We start from the raw sequence: 19,547 nt of genomic DNA, 5'->3' as shown, positions 1-19,547 counted from the left end.
AATAAAAGTTCCACCTAATTTACATATTTTTTATTTTCTTATTATATTTAACACAAAGACTAGCTTACAACTAATTTGTAACTTATTACAACAGATTATTGTACACTATAAATAAATTCGTTAACATTACACTTAAATAATGAATTTCGGGACCTATCACGCAATGTAGGCATCAAAACTATTAAACGTGAATTGAACTTAACATTGGTCAATGACAGTATGCAATAACAGTTATTTGGCAAATTACAAAGCTGAGCTGAAATACTGTACGCAAGAATTAAATAATCTTATTTTCTAAAGTTAATTGTCGAAATCGTAAGGGCGCTGAGGGCGTCTCTGGACTAAGGGTATGTTGACTTCTTCAGCGGATCGGAATACTTGAGGCTGGTATTGAGGTCTGGCTGGTCTTGCTTGTTGCGCGGGGGGAGCTCTGCGTGGTTCTTCTTCCTGTATCGTAAGATTTTAATGTATTATTATCAAATATGTAGTTATTAAATAATTTATTTAATAGTAAACGCGACAGGTTGTTGGTTAGATTCCCATTCGAGGAAATGAAATATTTATTATTTTATTTCTTCGCTCTGGCTTCGAGGCAAAGCGCGACGTTGAGTTCCACCATGCAACACGCAATGCCTGCAGCCTGCAATGCAGATTTCGGCGGAAAGTGTTCATAAAAGTTCATTATAATTTATAGTACCTACATTTAAAAATTCTCACCTCTTCATCTTCTTCCTGTTCAAAACGGTCATCCCTGTACACTTCAGCGGGGTAGAACCTGTCGGAGTACTTAAGGGACACGTTAGGTTTCCTCTGAACCTCCTCTTCGTTGATGGGGCGGTAGAGGTAGTCATTGACGAAGTGGTACTTTTGGGACTTCTGGCAGATGTTGTCATGTGTAGGCGGCATGCAAATCAGATGGACCTATAAAAGACGAATAGATAAATTAACCTAGTTATTTGAATATGTTTATTTTACAAAAAAACTATGTACTATTTATTTAATGTAGGCACTGTATACCAAAAGCACTACGACCATTATACGAGATCCAACATTACACAGGTCACAGATATTAAATTACTAATATATAATTCAAAGATCCTCTTCTCCTTAAGATTTCATAATATATGTACGAATTGTACTCGTATTATTATTTTATGCTTCTTTACGCTTTAATACTATTTATATTCTACTACTAAAATACCTGATGGAAAGTAAATCCGTCGGGGCAGATCCACGAATGCTTAACATTGTCTTGACAGTAATGGAACACCTCGCAGTTCAGCTCCTGGTCGGCGTAGTACCCAGTATTTTTGCTCACACAATCGAATTTAGATTGCTGCAACAATTGAGAAAGACGGTCGGGCTCCTCCTTCTCTTCTTCTTCTTCTTCCAAGAGTTGCTGCTGGATTTTAGATGGACGGTTCTCTTGAGGCTGTCGAAAATTAAAAAGCTTTAGAACACAACTACATAAAAAAATTACCAAGCTATATATGCGGTCACATAAAAAAAAAGAATGATGGCTAATACTGATTAATTGAATATTATTATAATAATCAGTGGTTACTTTCTCCATTTTTGGAACGAAGTTCCTTACGGCAGGCTTGGAAGGGATAGTGATTTCGCTGCGTGACAGAACTGAAAAAAATGTGATAGTAAAACCGTAAGAAAAATGCGTGGAATAAAACCGTTAAATGAGACGTGCGCAGGCGCGACAGTCGCATACACAGACGAGTAGTGTATAATACCTTTCTCTTTCCCCCTCTTTCTATATATTTATTATTTCCTAAAATACTGAATTTCCTAAATACTTTTTTGTACTTAAATAAAAACTAATCAGCAAAATTTAAGAGAAAAATCAAGAAAACCTACATAAAATTGAGGACGACTTTTTTTGCAATTTGTGTCGATTCTACATTAGCCGAAGGAACTGCGTTCCTACCTGGTGTCCCACGACACCACATTAATTTTTTAACTTCTATTTATTTACCTTCCTATGAGGTGCTCTAACTGGTGGTCTCTGCTCCTCCACATAGATCTGTTGTCTGGCTGGTACCTCATATTCCTGCTGTTCTTGCTGCGGCCTCTGGTAACCTGCCAGTTCAGCTAACGAAGGTGTGGGCCGGAAACCGCTAGGTAGTGTGTTCGAGTAACCAGCTTGGTTATATGCTCGTGGTCTGAGATTGCGTGTTTCCTGATATCAAAAGAGAATAGTACATTTTAGTTTGATTTTATAGCTTAAATTATTATTGATATTTTATTATTATTTCATAGCATTAGAGTATCAACTTTCTTTTAAATTAAAAAATAGTTTTCCGAAAATAAATAACACCATACGGTTCTTTTAATTTGAACATGTTCGGAATGAGACTAAAAATGGGTAAAAAAATTGGTCTTATGCTAATTTCTTCCTATGTGTACCTCAATACTAGAGACTTTGTATGTATTTATGTTACTATGATAGTTAGATATGAAAATATTACAAAACGACGTTGTAGGTGGCTTTCGTTCTAACAATGAAAACTAGTACATCCCAGCATCCCACATATATAATTATATGAAATCTGAACGTTAAAGATCATAAATTATTACGAAATTTTTATATCGTGTTTTTTAAAAATCTATATGTAGTATGGACTGACGATACTATGTATCTGAGTCTACGTAAATATATTAAAGCTATAAATATTTTAATGTACTTTAGATAAAAATAATTACTTTGGAGAATATGATAATGAAGAGGGAACGGAGTGTCTTACCTAATACTAGGTTGCCTCTTCATAAAAAAAATAAGTAGGTAGAATACAAATAACAAAGAATTTGCTATATAATTATGGAATACGTAAATTCTACAAAATATCATCTTATTTAAAGATTAATTTAAAAAAATATGTTTTTATATCATGCTTAATGAGATTTATAAAAGGTAAAATGATTAAAAAGCGACATCCTGTTCTTTTAACTTCTTATACATAATGTTAAGAGGCTTTATAAGTTCAGGTAAATGTCGAGGTTTTTTGGATTTGATCCAATTTATTTTAAATATTACTACGAGTGCCATATATCAAAAGGGTAAAAACTATTATAAATTATTAAATTTTAAAGAAGGTACTCAGCACAGTTACTCAGTTCCAATATCAACCTAATATGTACTTGTTGAGTGGTGAAACTTAACGCTTAGTTTACCAGAGCAGAGGAAAGAAGGAAGAATCCTTCCCTACTACGGCGTGGAAATCCGCCACTCAATACAGAATGCCTTCAGAATTCGGTGAAAAATAGGGAACGGAAGTGTCTTCATCATAGAAATAGTGTGTCTTAACTAGGTTACCAGGTTCCTTCTGCCAACTCTGTTATCCGTGGAAGAGAGCGTAAAATTAAAAAAATATCAATCTTTCGAGTGGGGATAAAATACCATGAAGGCCTCTACACAACTCAAAAGTTAAATAAGAAAAAACTAATTTCAAATTGCCCACAGAACAGGTGCCTACATAGATAAATGGCGCGAAAACGTCAAACACTGTTTAATGTAGAAACAATAATTGTGAAATGTGCCTATTGAATAACAGGTAGGTTTCAATACAGTTTCTACCTATAGCTGTTCCATAACTCGACACAATGGCAGTCGTGTACGGCAGGGACGTGAAAAAATAAATACCAATAGATTGAAATATTTACATTGCATTGCACTGTTCGTGCGTGACAGTAGATTTTTTTTTATTTTTATAAATTTATGTAGGTACTTAGGAATGTTTCGGATATTCAGTAAGAAACACTTTCTTTAAAGGTAGAACCTAATGCCTATATTATATTCATTTGGGCATGGCACCAAATGTAAATATAACAATTTCCCCGCATGGGATTTGAATCCATTACCATTGCGAATGCAGTCAAATATATAATTTTCATTCACCACTTTTGCACTGCCATTTTTGATTGTTAATTAAAGAAATAATTAAAGAAAAAATATGAATCAATAGGTTCAAAGCTTTGCTATTACTGCAGCAACACAGCGCCTGACTAAACGAAACGGTCGTGAGTTCAATTACCACGGGAAGGAATTAACTATTTTTATTTCCTCACTCTATTAGCAAGACAAAGTGCGGCGTTGGGTTGCACCATTGAATACGCAATGAATCAAAAATGGGACGATGCGTGGAGAAAGTAGTATCTCAATACTTCTCTTTTACCTACCCTGCGAGGCATATCCCATTGTTTGAAGGCACCTGCTAACACAATTTTCCCACGCGATGACACTAATGTATTTCTGCTTTTTGCTACTAAGAACACGGCTTAACACGAAGCGAAATTACGTAATGACGTTACAAGAATATGCATATTGATATATGCAGCCTTTTTCTTGGGTTGTTTGTTATGCAGATTAGTTTTATGTTATAGATACAATAGGTTAAATACTGGAAAGTGTTACACAATATTATAGGCTAATAATATAGGCTTCTTTTTAGCTTAACGCTGTATGGCGTGTAGCAGAGTAAGCAGAGCCTAGTGTTAAGACACTCTGCTCCCCACTTGCCAATTCTGTAGGCATTGAGTGGTGGAACTCAACGCCGTTTCTTGCCTAGATACTGGAGCGAAGAAATCGTGGTGGAGATATATGGGGGTCGCTGGTGAAGTAGTAATAGTACTCATAAATTACATAAAACGACATAGTATATAAAAATGAAAGAAGAAATTTAAAAAAAATGTATAAAAGAAAATAATCGAACGCTGCTCAAATGAAAGCAGTTCTAGGTAACTTTCGATCTTATAAATTGACAAAAAATATAAAAGTAACTAATGAACTCGACTTTCACTACTTGTAAGATACCAAAAATTGCATTCCGATGCTATTTGTCTATTGATTCACTATACAGCGTTAGTTATTATTTGATTGATATATTTCTTATAGGAGATGGTTCAGAAATAATTTTATGTTATGTCTAGTCAGTCAATGAGTAAGTAAAGAACGGGCACACATACAATATATATAGATATGGAATATAGAACCTCATCCTTTTTGAAAAAGGATGTCGGTTTAAATAGAGCTTTACGCATTTCAATAGTAAGCTTGTGCCCTGCCTGGCCCCAAACGCTTCTATTTTAAATATTGTTTCCCTTAAATCTATATATATAAAATCGAAAGGTCACTCACTCATCATGAAATCTCAGAAACTACAAGTGCTAGAAATCTCAAATTTTGCATAGGAGTTACTTATAGGACGTAGGTGCTCGCTAAGACGGGAATTTGCAATATTCGACTTCTAAGGGGTTGTTTTTGGGGTCGAAAGTTTGTATGAAACTTCGTTACTACAAATGCTAGGAGTCTCAAATTTTGCATAGACGTCACTAGGACGTAGTCATGGAGACAGAAATTAATAATAACATAGTTCACGCGGGTGAAACCGCGAGCGAGCCGCTAGTAGATAAATAAAAATAGATATAGCAGATATATGCTTAAATTAACGACTGCGATTGATTTCTATACTTCCTTAAACATAAACATAAAATGATGTAAGAAACAAGGTAGCTTTAGGTCAAATAAGTTATGTTAGCGAAGCATAGATAGATAAACCCTATAGGTTCCCTTGTCTTACATCAGACGATAATCATTACGGCGAATGAAAGTAAACGTTATCGACACAGCTGCGGTCCGTCGGAAGTATAGCAATTATTGAGATACCTACGAATATTGTGCTATTATGAAACATTACAACTACTTTAAATAATAGAGCTAAAGTTAGCTTACCATGTATGTAAGCTTTACTAATAATTCTTCTAAAGATATTTTTTGGACAGGCCTGGACTTTACCTTTGAACAGGGTATGTTCGTGTTGAAACGTTGTTTTTTTAATTTTTTCGAGGCAAATGTTTTATTAGTAAGATTTCTGGAGTGGGCACACTTTGATAGTCATGTTATCATTTTGACAAAGCTATCCTCCAGACTATTCCTTATATGATCACAATACTTGAGGCTTAATAAATAATTAAACAATTAAATACCTCTTGATCTAAAGCCAGTTCTTCGTCTCCCTCCACTCCCGCATCAGGTACATCGTCTTCCTCTTCAGACGCCACAGCGACTCCGAGGAGAAGCAGCGCTATGAATAAACTCCACCTAAAACCAAAGGAGCGGTACATAAATTTAAATATACGTACTATGTATACAAAGTAGTTGTTGTGGTCTCAAAAAATTGAGGTCGTCGTGGCGCAGTGGCAACGCTAAGGCTATGAGTACGATTCCCACTCTGGGGGTACAGACTGTATGCGGGATGATACACTGTAAAGCTTCATTCCTCATTTTCCGCCCATTTTTCAAAACAATGCGTGTTCAGCGGCCGATCTCAATGCCGCCCACGCTTTGGCCATGCTACCAGAGTTATGAAATGAAAATAAATTATTCTCCGATTGGGAATTGTATCCACACTTGTTGAAAATACGATGAAATTAAACGTATAATCGAATCCGAATCGAATTTTATCACGATTATTATGAAAAAAATGTACTATAATTGTATTACGTAGATAAGTATTAGATTATAAAAGTCACATATCCCTTACAGGAATCATTACATAATCTCAAATAGAAATGTTTTAGTAAAACATGGATAATTAATAATATCATTGCCAGATAAATAATTAATGTAGAAAGTAGCCGTACCAGGAAAGTAGCAGTAATGAGGAATTGTCAAATATTGACTACTTATTGTGGCACCTTCGGCCAAATGCGGTAATAGCATTACGTGTTCGGAATTCACTTTCTACTGTTTTTAAATGCATTTCTAGATACCTACTATATAAACATAGAAATGACATGATATTTAGAAAAGGATTTAAAGCCTATCTAAGTTAACTTTTTATATAAATAATAATAACAAATATAGGCCTCCCGTCTATGGAGAACAGATTTCAATTTATTAAAACCTAACTAATGTAGAGTTCTTTTTAAAATTGAAAATTCCTTTTACATCTTCATATAAAACCTCATTGTGTAATGTGGCAGGATAGACAGAAAGACCCAAGTATAAGCTTGTAAAGACACTCCGCTCTCTTTTCGCCAAGTTCTGGAGGCATTGCGTGTTGAATGGCGGAACATTTGCTTCTCAAAATAGTTGCATTAAAATGCATTACAGTTGCAACGTCCATTAAGTTCAGTGGTTCCCTCGTTGGCAACCCGCAATGGCGGCAGTAGCTGTGACCGCAGCAATGCGTTACGCTTACACTATAGTTGCGACTGCAAACTGTGAAGAATTTCTTAATTCTGTTTCAACTTTCAGCCCTTTTGTATTTGCCAATTTTAAGATAAAAAATATATATTTCATATTGTAATCGAGGTACAGTGAGTTAATTATTTTCATAAAGTTCGGCGTTATGTTTTTAATTCGGGCGGCTTAACGTCAAGACGATCTCCATCTTGTAAGATAGACGGACAAAACCAAGTGATAAATCACTTTTCATAAATTTTAGAGCAAAATATCTGTATTATAAATATACCTAACTTTGAACCAAATTAAATCTGAATCTTCATTAAGCTCGGAACGACTAATAAATGAACATATTATAAAAGTTACTGTATTTCGATAAACTTAAACTATACATGTTTAATGGTAGTAGACTAGAGCATCAATGTGGCTTATACAGTACATATACTGTATAACTTATACACGTATTGCAATACAAGATTGACTGGTCGTCGGTAGGCTCGTGGGTGTGGCATGGTATTTACTCAGCTATAATTAGGTCTGAAGAAAGCTGTTGTGTAATTTAAAATTTATTATCAAAATCTCAGTTAACCAAATGGTTAAATAAATGTGTCGGTTCAAATGTTAAAGATTGTTTGTGGTGTTAGAGAAATTGCTGCATTAAATTATGGCATTAGAGGTAACAATCTCTAGGTTATCTCTCCCTGTCTCGTCCTTCTCTCTCTCTCTCATATATCCCAAAATAAAAATTTAAAAAATTCAGACTACAAAAGCGACGGTTGTGTATTCTCCGCCAAGGGATATTTATATATATTTTTATATATTTTTATTTTCCCATTCTCAATATACAGCAATATCTCAAAAAATTGGGAGGAAAGTGGAGAACGAAGTAACTTTACACTACGTTTCCCTTTTCCAACATACCACTACATATATATACACTACCTATATATATTTAATCATTGGTGTAACGTGATATTCACAAAACTAAACTGTAATTAGATCTGAAGAAAGTTATTACATTTAAAATTTGACGCGACGGCTTTTGACGTTTTATTTATAGCAGTAGCCATATTAAAATTACGCAACGGCCTTTAGAAATTGTTTTTTAGCTTCAAAAGGAGACACTCGTTACGTAAACTCATCTGATGATAAGTTGTTTAATGTTGACTTGACTTGCATATCTTGACTTTTCCTCGGTAATAAAAAATAAGCTTCTTGTAATTTTTAACTGGTTTTATATTGTATTATTACCTACATGCGTAATAAAGTATTGGTGTCGATTTTTTTATAGGTTACAACTTACTACTGAGTAATTCTGCCCATTTATGGTTTAAAGTTTAAGTTCATTGTGCTTAATTTTTTTTGTAGTAATCTTTTTTTATTGTTTTTGACGCCATTGAGGCATTTATGAGCGTGAACGCTATAGTCCTAGGTTTATTTAGTTCTATGGTAGCCGTAATATAATTCTTAATATAATTATTTTATTGTTGCCATCATTCCACGTAGTATTTAAGAAGGACATAGGAAATAAAAAAATAGTTCTTCCTACTTATCCCATTAAGCAAGGCAAGACATGAAGATAAACGAAAAAAATACTTTTCTTAAAATTCATTAAAAATACATTTCTAATATAAATAAATAAACATGATGTAAAAATAATTAGGTACATATAACAACGCGCTTATCGGTGAGCGATCTTATTGTTACATTGCTTGCATTTATTAACCTACAAATGTGAAGAAAACGATTTAAAAGAAATATATTTATTTTATTAATCTTTTTTAGTTTTGCTCAGCTGTGATATTTTGTATTAAAATTAAAAACACATATATATGAATAAATACAAGCTGCTATAGACATATTCCATCTATGCTACGGTAATGAATGAAGAATTTATATATTCAGCATTTTATTCTGAGTATGGCACTCGACTTTCTTGTGAAATGAGGCTATTATTAAATATTACGTCAATGTACCGCTACGCCGCTCAATAACAAACTTAAAATTGTGTCATATTTTATTAAATTTCTAAGTCAGTTATTTGTAACACCCAAATTAAATTGTATAATAATAATTATAATTTTGAAATGGTTACTTTTAATTAGTTTTAAAATTGCTAATTTATGTAACAGACTGTACTGTACCTAAACATGACGATTGCGATTGGTATGTCGAACTACGGATGTAGAAAGCCTATAAATTTTGAGATTAATATGTAGGACTCTTGTTTCAAGTGATAATCAGGTAAATACAACATTAATAGTAATATGCTTACATTTAAGTTAATACACTAATACATGAAACGGCGATTATGGGTTCGATTCCTACTTGGAGAATAAGATATTTAATATTTTAATTTCTCACGCTGGCAACGAGACTCAATACGCAATATCTCAAGAATTCGGTGGAAATAAAAAACGGAAGCGTCTTAATGGGAACGGAGTGTCTTAACATTAGGTTCCCAGATTCCATCTGAATACCCTGCAATGTGCATAAAGCTAAAAAAAACACTATATTTATTTAAAAATTTCCATATTATTCCATAAATCAATTATAATAAGTAAAGTATCTATGCAATAACAAATCAAATTAGACATTATCAACGAGAGCCGTGTAATAGTTTAGAAAAATATCAAGGCTCAACTATGATTAATTTTAATTCAATCAAATACCAGCAATATAAATAAAAACTTTACGAAATACAATAAAAACATATACAAATAGATTGTAAAAACTATAAAAGTTAGTTTTTAAATGCGTTTTTTAATGAAAATAAGTAAATTGGATTCAGTATATTGCTTAAAAGTAATCACTCACCGGCCTCGAGTTTCATTACTTGACAATGAAACGCAACGTTGTGATGAGAAAAGTGTTTAAAACAGACAAATTGATAACCGTGTAATAAGGTAATTTAAGTAATCTATATAAAGATAGCTTTAAATAAACAAAACAAGAGTTAACTATAAGTATTTAGAAAAATATTATCAAGCTAAGTTTATTATCTTTAAAATCCTGTATAAGATCAAAAGAAATTGTTTAAATATCTATAGGATAAGTAAAAAAACTAATCTAGCGATAAGAAGTTCAAATATAATTAGACCGGAATATGTACGAAATTTCAACTTTGGACCTGTGGACCTTTCAATTTTATTTTTATACGTTTATAAAATTATTCTGGAAACAATCTCATTATGGAAATAATAAAATAATTAATGTCACGTAAATCATTTAAATATAATTTTGCATATACTACACATTATGTTAACAATAATAAGGAAATCTTTTTACTAAGATTTACTCTTAAACAGGTAAATGTGACAATGAATCACTCGACCTTTAGATTTTTTAGAATTTAATAATAATTAATGTGTATATTTTTACAATAAAATTTGCATAGGTTTCTTATGGTATTAAAAACTAAACTAATTTTTTTATTCATTTCAGCAATTGTATAGAGGATTGTTAGTAATAATAAAGTAAAAAGTAATTTTTGGAGGAGAATGCAATGTACCAACGATATGTGGGTCTCACCATCTAGACTAGTCTAGATTCTAGTCTAGACTCTAGTCTAGATTCTAGTTTAGTCTAGATTCTAGACTAAATTGGTGTAAGCGAAATGGGATAAATACCTGAATAATAACAAAATACCATCTAATTCACCATAAATTTAATTAACATTACGATATTTCTAAATGATAAATAAAAATAGATATTAGAATAAATCAAACTAAAAGGTCAAAACAGCTTACATCCTTCACACATGTTAAATGTTTATTGAACTATAAACAATATTTCCTCAATTCTTATAATTTATATTTATTGCACAATAGCATTGATCTTATTTTTTATTTCGCACTTGTATATCGACAAAATTAGAAACGTAACGTTAATACGTGGTCTACGGGATATGTTAAATTAATTTTCTCGATGTAGACTGTGCCTGTAAATGCGACAGGTCGTGGGTTTGATTCTCACTCATGAAAATGAAATATTTAATATTTCCATTTTCTTCGTCCTGGTCCTGGTCCTTGGGTAGGTAACCCAACGCAAAGCTTCCAAAATACTAATAAGATACGGAATATAGGAAACGAAGTGTCCTAACACTAGGTTCTCTCCTAGCCTGCTGAATAAAAGCCTAGAAGGCGCCACGCCAGGGTTTCATTGCACACGGGCGCTATACGAGCTAGAGCCGCCCCTGTCAATTCAAATTCAAATTCAAAATATTCTTTATTCAAATAAACTTATAATAAGCACTTTTGAATCGTCGAATCAACATATGAACAAAAAGCTACCACCGGTTCGGAAGGCAGTTCTGCTGAGAAGAGCCGGCAAGAAACTCAACAGTTGCTCTTTTCAAAATCAATGGTATAATCTATTACATTAGTTGGCAGCTATCCTGCATTACATTCAATAGACATTAATTCCATATATGTTCTTAACATAACACTAACCATATCAATGGATTTCCACTACCACAATATTACCATAAAAAGCTTGTAATTTTTATGGTAATATTGTTATAGCGGTAGTCCATTTCATTGATTATAATAAAAATAACACGAATATAAAAGCTGAGTCATACAACGTCAGTTGGTCCGCAGTGTGCAGACGGCAGTGCAAGTATCGCGTGCCGATGCGACATTATCTCGAGATTTCACTTTCCTTCGTTCGTATTATATAATACGTCACGTTGGTTTTCTTCGGGAAACAGCGTATAATTTTATATCAATATATGGCTACTTTAAGATCTAATCGTGATAAAATTGAATTTTAAATGAGAAATTTATTTATTAGTAGTATATCTATGGTAATATTGTAAAGCTGAAGAGTTTTAGGTTTACAATATTACCATAGATATAGGTTTATTCTGCTAATCTCGGGCACAGGTGATTCGTATTGAAGAATAGTAGCAAGTAATAAGCTAGTTTTAAATTGCTGATTTTTGTTTCATATTGGTTGTTCGGAAAGAGTTTTAATCTAAATATACGGTAAATTGTTTTGGCATCAAAAAATCCATGGCAAGATTGAAAATTGTAAATAAAAAATATATAAAAAGTCTATTTGTTTACTTAATATACTTTAAAAAATACTCAAATATTTTAATGAATTTATTATGAAAGAAACTTTTTTACGAACAACAAAAAAATAGAAATTATTTCTATGATATATTGTTAGCTAAGTTTAGAAATCTAGTTCTATAACTGCAAAACCTGAATACAATTTTATTTGCATGAAGGTTGTTCTCAAGAAACTTATCTCATTGAAGACATTGACATTATTTAGTATGAACCGGGACCGGTTTTCAAAACAATGCTCGTCTCTAATGAATTTGCCCATTGAAAGATGACACTTGTGACACAATTGGTCTGTATTCAACGTTTAACAAGATAGTAGCAGATTTGTGGTCCAGAGGAACATTTATATACTTAGAAAACTTTCGTTATCGTTATCGGATAAGACGAAATGTAGAGAAGGATGTCTTTGGATAGAGAGAGAACGGAGTGTTGTTATATTATTTTCTCTCCGTATACTCCGCCAAATTCAAATAGCTTATCAAAATAACAATATAGATAAAGATTTCTTTTATAATATGAATTCCAGTTTGAAATAAGTGAAGACATCTAGAGTATAAGTTACTGAGACCTTTTGTCGCATGCTCGAATTATATCTTAAACTGCCACCAAGGTCACCTTTGTTAGAAAGAATACATTTGAAGATAAATGTATTTTTTTACTTTCAATGAACGGTAATTTATCGTCAAGCGTGTTGGGTAACGGCCCTCAATTCGATTTGGTAATAGTCAACTCGATAATCGAATGACATGTACTCGCAAATGTCTCTATCGAATCGGAAGGTCGAATTGTGTAATATCATGTTAAATATACTCATTGCCTTATTTATTAGAAGATGGTATTGTTTTTTTTATCTGTGCTTTTTATCAATAACTTTATTATCTATACCTATTTACAAATAACGAATGGGAATATTTGTATTTTGACCAGTTGGTTAAAAATAAACACGGATTACTAAAAATAAATAAATTTTTAATATCGGTAAATTTCTAAAAATACACTACACAGTTAAATATTGCATGAGCTCTACCGGAAGACAAAATAACCAATATCCTTTATCTTATTATACTCTCACGAATCCAATTATTATTGGTAATTCTGATGAAATCTACGATTTAATGATTCAAGAGATATTTGCGTCGGATAACATTAATTATTGGAAAATAATACTGTTTTTACCAGTGCACTGTCTGGTTCACTGAGTTGGAGTTTTTAAATTCGAGTAGAAATATCTTGCTGTAGTTTTTTTTGGATATAGAAAGCTGCGAAAACAAAATATTATTACCTAAAATATCTAGAAACGTTTAACAATAAACAATAGTAAATATAATATTCTGGAATACATTTTTTTAATAACTAAGGATGTTTAAAATATAAGCCGGTACCTGAAATTAAATATTGATAAAAAATAAATATAATATACATTTACATAGCTATTGCTGCGAAATAAGTCAGTGTCAAAAATAACTCTAAGAAATGAACCACAATATCTCTCTTACGAGTGCTTAAACATACAATAAATATATATATGTGAGAAACTAACCAAACTAATATCAACAAGTCAATCGGAATCATTAATATATATAGACTAGCAAAAAAACATTTACATATAAAAGTGACCGGAAAAGCATAATATACAATTAAAATTATTTAACATATTATGCGTTCCGTCGTAATATTGTTTGTCTAATTGAAATTTAAATTGCTCATATAATTTGTTTGTACACGCCACGCGCCAACGCGATGTAGAGTCCAATAAAAAATATATATGCAATTATAAACGATTGATTAACGATGTGTGTGTACTTAATAATTTCCTTCCCGGGAGTCGAAAGCACATTTACTTGTAATTTTATTGAGTAGATTTTATAGTTTCTTTTTTTTTCTCAAATAATTTATTGAAATTGTAATGTATTTCAGATTCATGCATTATACCTAGTGGCACATCTCACATTGCTGTCAACTTTCCTCCTACATTTAAGAGATTGCGTTTTAAGTACCAGAAGTCCATGAGGAGCCTGAGATTGAAAAATGGTACATCTCTTATTAGAACTTTGTCTGTAGTCTTAATGGAGAACGGGATGTCTTAATACTAGGTTCCAGGTTCCCTCTGCCTACCCTGCTCCTTGTGGAACATAGCGTAAAATTAAAGAAAATCGTAATTATAATAAATTAAATAGTAGCAAGAGGATATAGCATTAATTAAATATCATCAGCTATCAAGATTCCTAAAACTTTATACTATTAATTTTAACTTTAAATAATAATATATAAAGCCTACAGTTGAATAATATTCTTAGATATGTTAGTTTCTCGCTCCTAATCGAGTTTAGGTATGGTAGGTACTGTGTTCGATATGTTGCAACTAGCAATGCCCACCTGCAGCTTCGTGTGAAAACTGGACGCGGTATAAGCGATAAGAGAATTTTGTTGTAAAATATAAGACATAATATGTTTTTCATCTCATGTCATGTCGTACGACTCGCATATACATACATACATACATACATATATATATATATATATATATACAGGGTGTCCCAGGAGCCAACGATAAAACGAAACCAGGTGATAGACCAAGTCGTGACAGTTATGAGAAAAATATAAAAAAAAATCTTTGTCATGTATTTTTCATATTATATTGATTTTAAAAAATATCGCAAAAACCGACACCCTGTGATGGTTTTTCAAGTCCCAGGACTACAAATATTACTCTTTGTTCATTTTTTTTTCTGTAATGTAATCATGAGTAACCCTTCTGTGAATTACAGTTTAAGATTTAAACATACCTGCATCAGTTTTCAATAAAATGTGGTGTTTTTGCCAAACATTAAATTCAAAATATTTAGTACACCCAACTTTAACCGACTGTACTACAAAAAAAATGTACTACACTGTTTTTGCAAGTAACTTTAAAAGTTGGCGCATTTAATCTGGATTCCGAAATGGTACGACACTTGCTGGATTACTTCTTTGTTGAAGAGAGAAAAATCGAAATACACGATAATCGGGATGACGTTCAGCTTTTTGGTATCTTTTCCGATACATTCTAGCTGCAGCATTTGCGTTACATAACCATTCTCCATGAATGAAATGCATATTGGCAATGTGTCAAAGACCGAGTATATCGCCTGCAAGACCCCGGACTCGAGCACTGTCCTTATAAGTCCTGGGTCATCCCCTAAGTTGGAAAAGTTCAGGTACCTTGGATCCGTCATGCACGAGTCTGGAGTCATCGATCACGATCTCTATAAGACGGATAAGAGTTTGGATGGTATCCTGCTATCACAGACCACACCAGTGACCTCCCTAAACTAAACACTTAGCCCAGGCAACGCTTATCCGACTTAGGGGCTGGCCCAGGAATTATAAGAACAGTGCTCGAATCCGGGCTCTCGCAGGCCATATACTCGGTCTATGACACGTTGCCAATATGCATTTCATTCATGGAGAATGGTTATGTAACGCAAATGCTGCAGCTAGAATGTATCGGAAAAGATACCAAAAAGCTGAACGTCATCCCGATTATCGTGTATTTCGATTTTTCTCTCTTCAACAAAGAAGTAATCCAGCAAGTGTCGTACCATTTCGGAATCCAGATTAAATGCGCCAACTTTTAAAGTTACTTGCAAAAACAGTGTAGTACATTTTTTTTGTAGTACAGTCGGTTAAAGTTGGGTGTACTAAATATTTTGAATTTAATGTTTGGCAAAAACACCACATTTTATTGAAAACTGATGCAGGTATGTTTAAATCTTAAACTGTAATTCACAGAAGGGTTACTCATGATTACATTACAGAAAAAAAAATGAACAAAGAGTAATATTTGTAGTCCTGGGACTTGAAAAACCATCACAGGGTGTCGGTTTTTGCGATATTTTTTAAAATCAATATAATATGAAAAATACATGACAAAGATTTTTTTTATATTTTTCTCATAACTGTCACGACTTGGTCTATCACCTGGTTTCGTTTTATCGTTGGCTCCTGGGACACCCTGTATATATATATATATATATATATATATATATATATATTCCAGCTTCACGTCGTATCCCGCACAAAGCATGGTAGACAGAGGGAACCTAGTGTTAAGAAACTCCATATCCCACTTTCCGCCGAAATTTCCGAGGCATTGCGTGTTGAGTGGTGGAACTCAACGCCTTTTGCTTTTTGCTTGGTGCTAGAGCAAAGAAAATATTAATAAATAATAATTCATTCAATCGAATGAGGATCGAATCCACGACTTTCGAGTTACAGCTAAACCCTTGTGCCCCTCGGCTACAACGACCTCATAATATTATATTAGTTTAGTTTGTAAATATCTACTGATATTTATAAACTGTAACCGCGAACGAGCCGTGTGTATTCACCTGTGTCATTCAAACCACACGCGTATTATGTTCCCTGGTGGTAATATACCAGTGCAGCATTAAATAGAAAATGGAGGAAGTTTAGCATTCTAATTATAAGTATCGGACATAATAGTGTCCAACTAATTATTATAAAATATCGACATGCAATGACATTCAGTAATTGACTCTTTAAAACGTTTGTCGATGAGTATCCATGTATAAAAAACGCATATATTTTCTTTACTAAACTGTCTCGTTACACGCGACGGTTCTGGGTTTATATCTAAACTAGCTACTAAGTAATAAAGTACTGTTACATTAAGCTTTTGAATATAGATAAAAATATTTATTATTTTTTTTAATATATGATTATAATCATTTAGGGCTTCAAATTTAAACTCTTTTTTATCTCAATTCGATTTTTCATGCGAGTGTTATATTGTCAGACTTGTGGACTAGAACAGGTATTGCGAAACCACGTGGTTTAATCATGTGTATACGCTTATGTTAATACTCGTACTTTGAAATACGTTACCTCGTTATTTGTAGCTTATTTGGATTGAGATATTTATGTATGATGCGTTTAAAATACATTAAACGAAGTATTTAATTATAAAGTACTGAACATTTAATTTAGTAGTTTCTGTTTAACATCTTTACAATTCAATGTAATACCTATATATAAATTAAATAAGAAAACTTGTTTTGAAATACTGCTTAATATTTAAATTATGCAAAATAATATATATGTACTCTATTTTTGATTAATATTTACAAAGATGAGAAAAATATCCATCTATGTCCGCTTTGTATCTAAATGCCATTAGTTGTATAATAACTTTATCTTTTATGTTTATAAATAAATATGTAAATGCGCATGCGCCTCGAACTCGTTGAACTCTTTTACACGCTCATAATACGCTAACGCTTTTTACTACTTCCAGACATGGGAACTGAATCTTTATACTAAAATTAAAAAGTTAAAGAGCTGGTTAGTTTAACGTTAAATCTCAGGAACTCCTAGTCCGAATTGGAAAATTATATTTTTCGAGGAAGGTTATAGGTTTATCACGTTATTCGTTTCAATGTAACCCACTATACGAGGGGAGGAGAACTATTATTAATATTGGCCAAGGAGGCGAGGCCACGGGTAAAAGCTAGTGTAAATATAAAGATTGAATAAAAAATAAAAATAAACCATTGTAATTGCCATTGTAATGCCAACTCACAACACTTAACTGTAGTAATATCGATTTAAATAGAACTTTCACTTATAGATAATCGGCATTCATTGTACATCGGAAATTAAATTAGATCTACTTTCATCTCGTTTTATATTTATTATAAACGTAATCGGTAGAAAATTTAAGTGATTAATTTTATTATAAGTGATGATTTAAAATATTTTTGCGGCTGTCTTTTTTTTAATGAATGAGCTTCATAATTTTTTTACTCTTTATCTAATGGTAAAATTTTGATTATCATTTCAAATTCTGTACAAAGGAATGATATGAATGGAATTATCGGCGAAATTTCTTGTTTTTTTTTATTTCTCTCGTATGCAAGTTGTAGTGTTGAATATTTTGAAGTAAAAAATAAATGTTCTTTCCCAAATATTAAGATAAAAAGTACTCGCACAAAACGTAATATATTTTATTATGTTTTGCTCAAATATTGTATTAAGTATTTCGTCAGATATAGTTTCTTCAAAAACAAGCAAACGCTATAATGTTTGCCTTATAATAAAAATACATTTTTTCTGTTTTAAACAGAACTTGTGATCTTAAGTTAATGTAATTCATGTAATTAAATCTTAGATGCGTTCCGTTTCCTGGGTCGTATATACCATAAATTCTGTTTTAATTAATACCGAAGACTGTTTTAATTATTGATATATTATATTCACAATAATTAATAACATCATTAAATTGTTTATAATTATAATTATCGGTAAAATCAGGTCTTTCCGAATGAATAAAAATATTTGGCCATAACTTAGATTACCTTAATTTCTGATAGGAAACATGATCGTATAGTACTCATAACTTTTAAAGACTAGCTGTCGAATGTCGATACCTTTAAAGAAGTCTTTACGAGACTACGCTGTATATGAATATGAGTATATAATAAAAATATTTTAAATTAATAAACTATGTTAATAAAATTAACTACTTTACCATTTATTCATATAAACAATTATACTCTACCGTCTCTACCTTTGAGTAGAAAGCTATTGATTTCACATATTAATAGTAAATTAAACAGGATGTGTTATTTTAGTATACACAAATGTACAAACATTATTTGGCTTGATATGCAACTTTACTGCTTTTTCGAAATGGCGATGGCGTATAAAATTTTAATAAAATCTCTCTCTACCATTACGTGTGCTGCAATCTTAAATAATCCAGATAACAAGTAATCAGATGATCTAGTAACAAAATGAAGACCAACTCGAGGTAATAAAAGATTTCAAAACGTTAAATCAAGAATTCCAGTATTACAAGAAGATGGTTAAACATAAAATTACGAAGAGAAAAGGAGTATAATTACCTAATTTCCATTTTTTTTGCACAATTTTTTTTCCACAACACAATTTTTCAATATCAGTTACAGTGTACGAGTGTACGCTCGCGGGGAGGAACTGCGCCGCTCGGGCTTTCACCCTCATTTATAAGCAACATCGGAGCGCTAGAAGAAATGCAACCGTTTGGCAATACTACGCGAATTCGAGCGATTCGGAAAAATATTCTCAACTACCAGACGATTGGGGCTTCGGCCATTCAAAATAATCGTCTTATTGTTTGAATTAAAAATAGTGTTTTTAATATACAATGGTTATCACTATTTTATGCATGTATTTGTATAAAAATGTATTAGTTGCATTAAAGAGAAAACGAGAATGATAATATGTTTTTATTTTAG

The 19,547-nt window shown here is 32.2% G+C and overlaps 1 protein-coding gene across 1 annotated transcript; it reads right to left on the bottom strand.

Moving 5' to 3' along the window:
- Positions 1-15: 15 nt before the first annotated feature.
- Positions 16-19,291, bottom strand: LOC146541125 (uncharacterized). The gene is made up of 6 exons (XM_085189553.1): positions 19,176-19,291; positions 5,995-6,109; positions 1,988-2,191; positions 1,202-1,432; positions 718-921; positions 16-447 (listed from the first exon to the last, which is right to left on the bottom strand). The coding sequence occupies exons 1-6, from the start codon at positions 19,184-19,186 to the stop codon at positions 301-303; spliced, it is 912 nt and encodes a 303-aa protein (XP_085045679.1). The 5' UTR covers positions 19,187-19,291; the 3' UTR covers positions 16-300.
- Positions 19,292-19,547: the final 256 nt, after the last annotated feature.

This window comes from Heliconius melpomene, chromosome 1 (genome assembly GCF_056956725.1).
Source record: "Heliconius melpomene rosina isolate 202511_hmr_F chromosome 1, ASM5695672v1, whole genome shotgun sequence".
Classification (NCBI taxonomy): domain Eukaryota; kingdom Metazoa; phylum Arthropoda; class Insecta; order Lepidoptera; family Nymphalidae; genus Heliconius; species Heliconius melpomene.
This window is presented reverse-complemented; position numbering and strand designations above follow the sequence as displayed.

Coding starts and splice junctions, on each gene's coding strand:
- LOC146541125 (XM_085189553.1), bottom strand. Junction 1,433..1,987: donor TTAGAGCACCTCATAGGAAG/GTAAATAAATAG, acceptor AATTTTCGACAG/CCTCAAGAGAACCGTCCATC. Junction 922..1,201: donor ACGGATTTACTTTCCATCAG/GTATTTTAGTAG, acceptor CGTCTTTTATAG/GTCCATCTGATTTGCATGCC.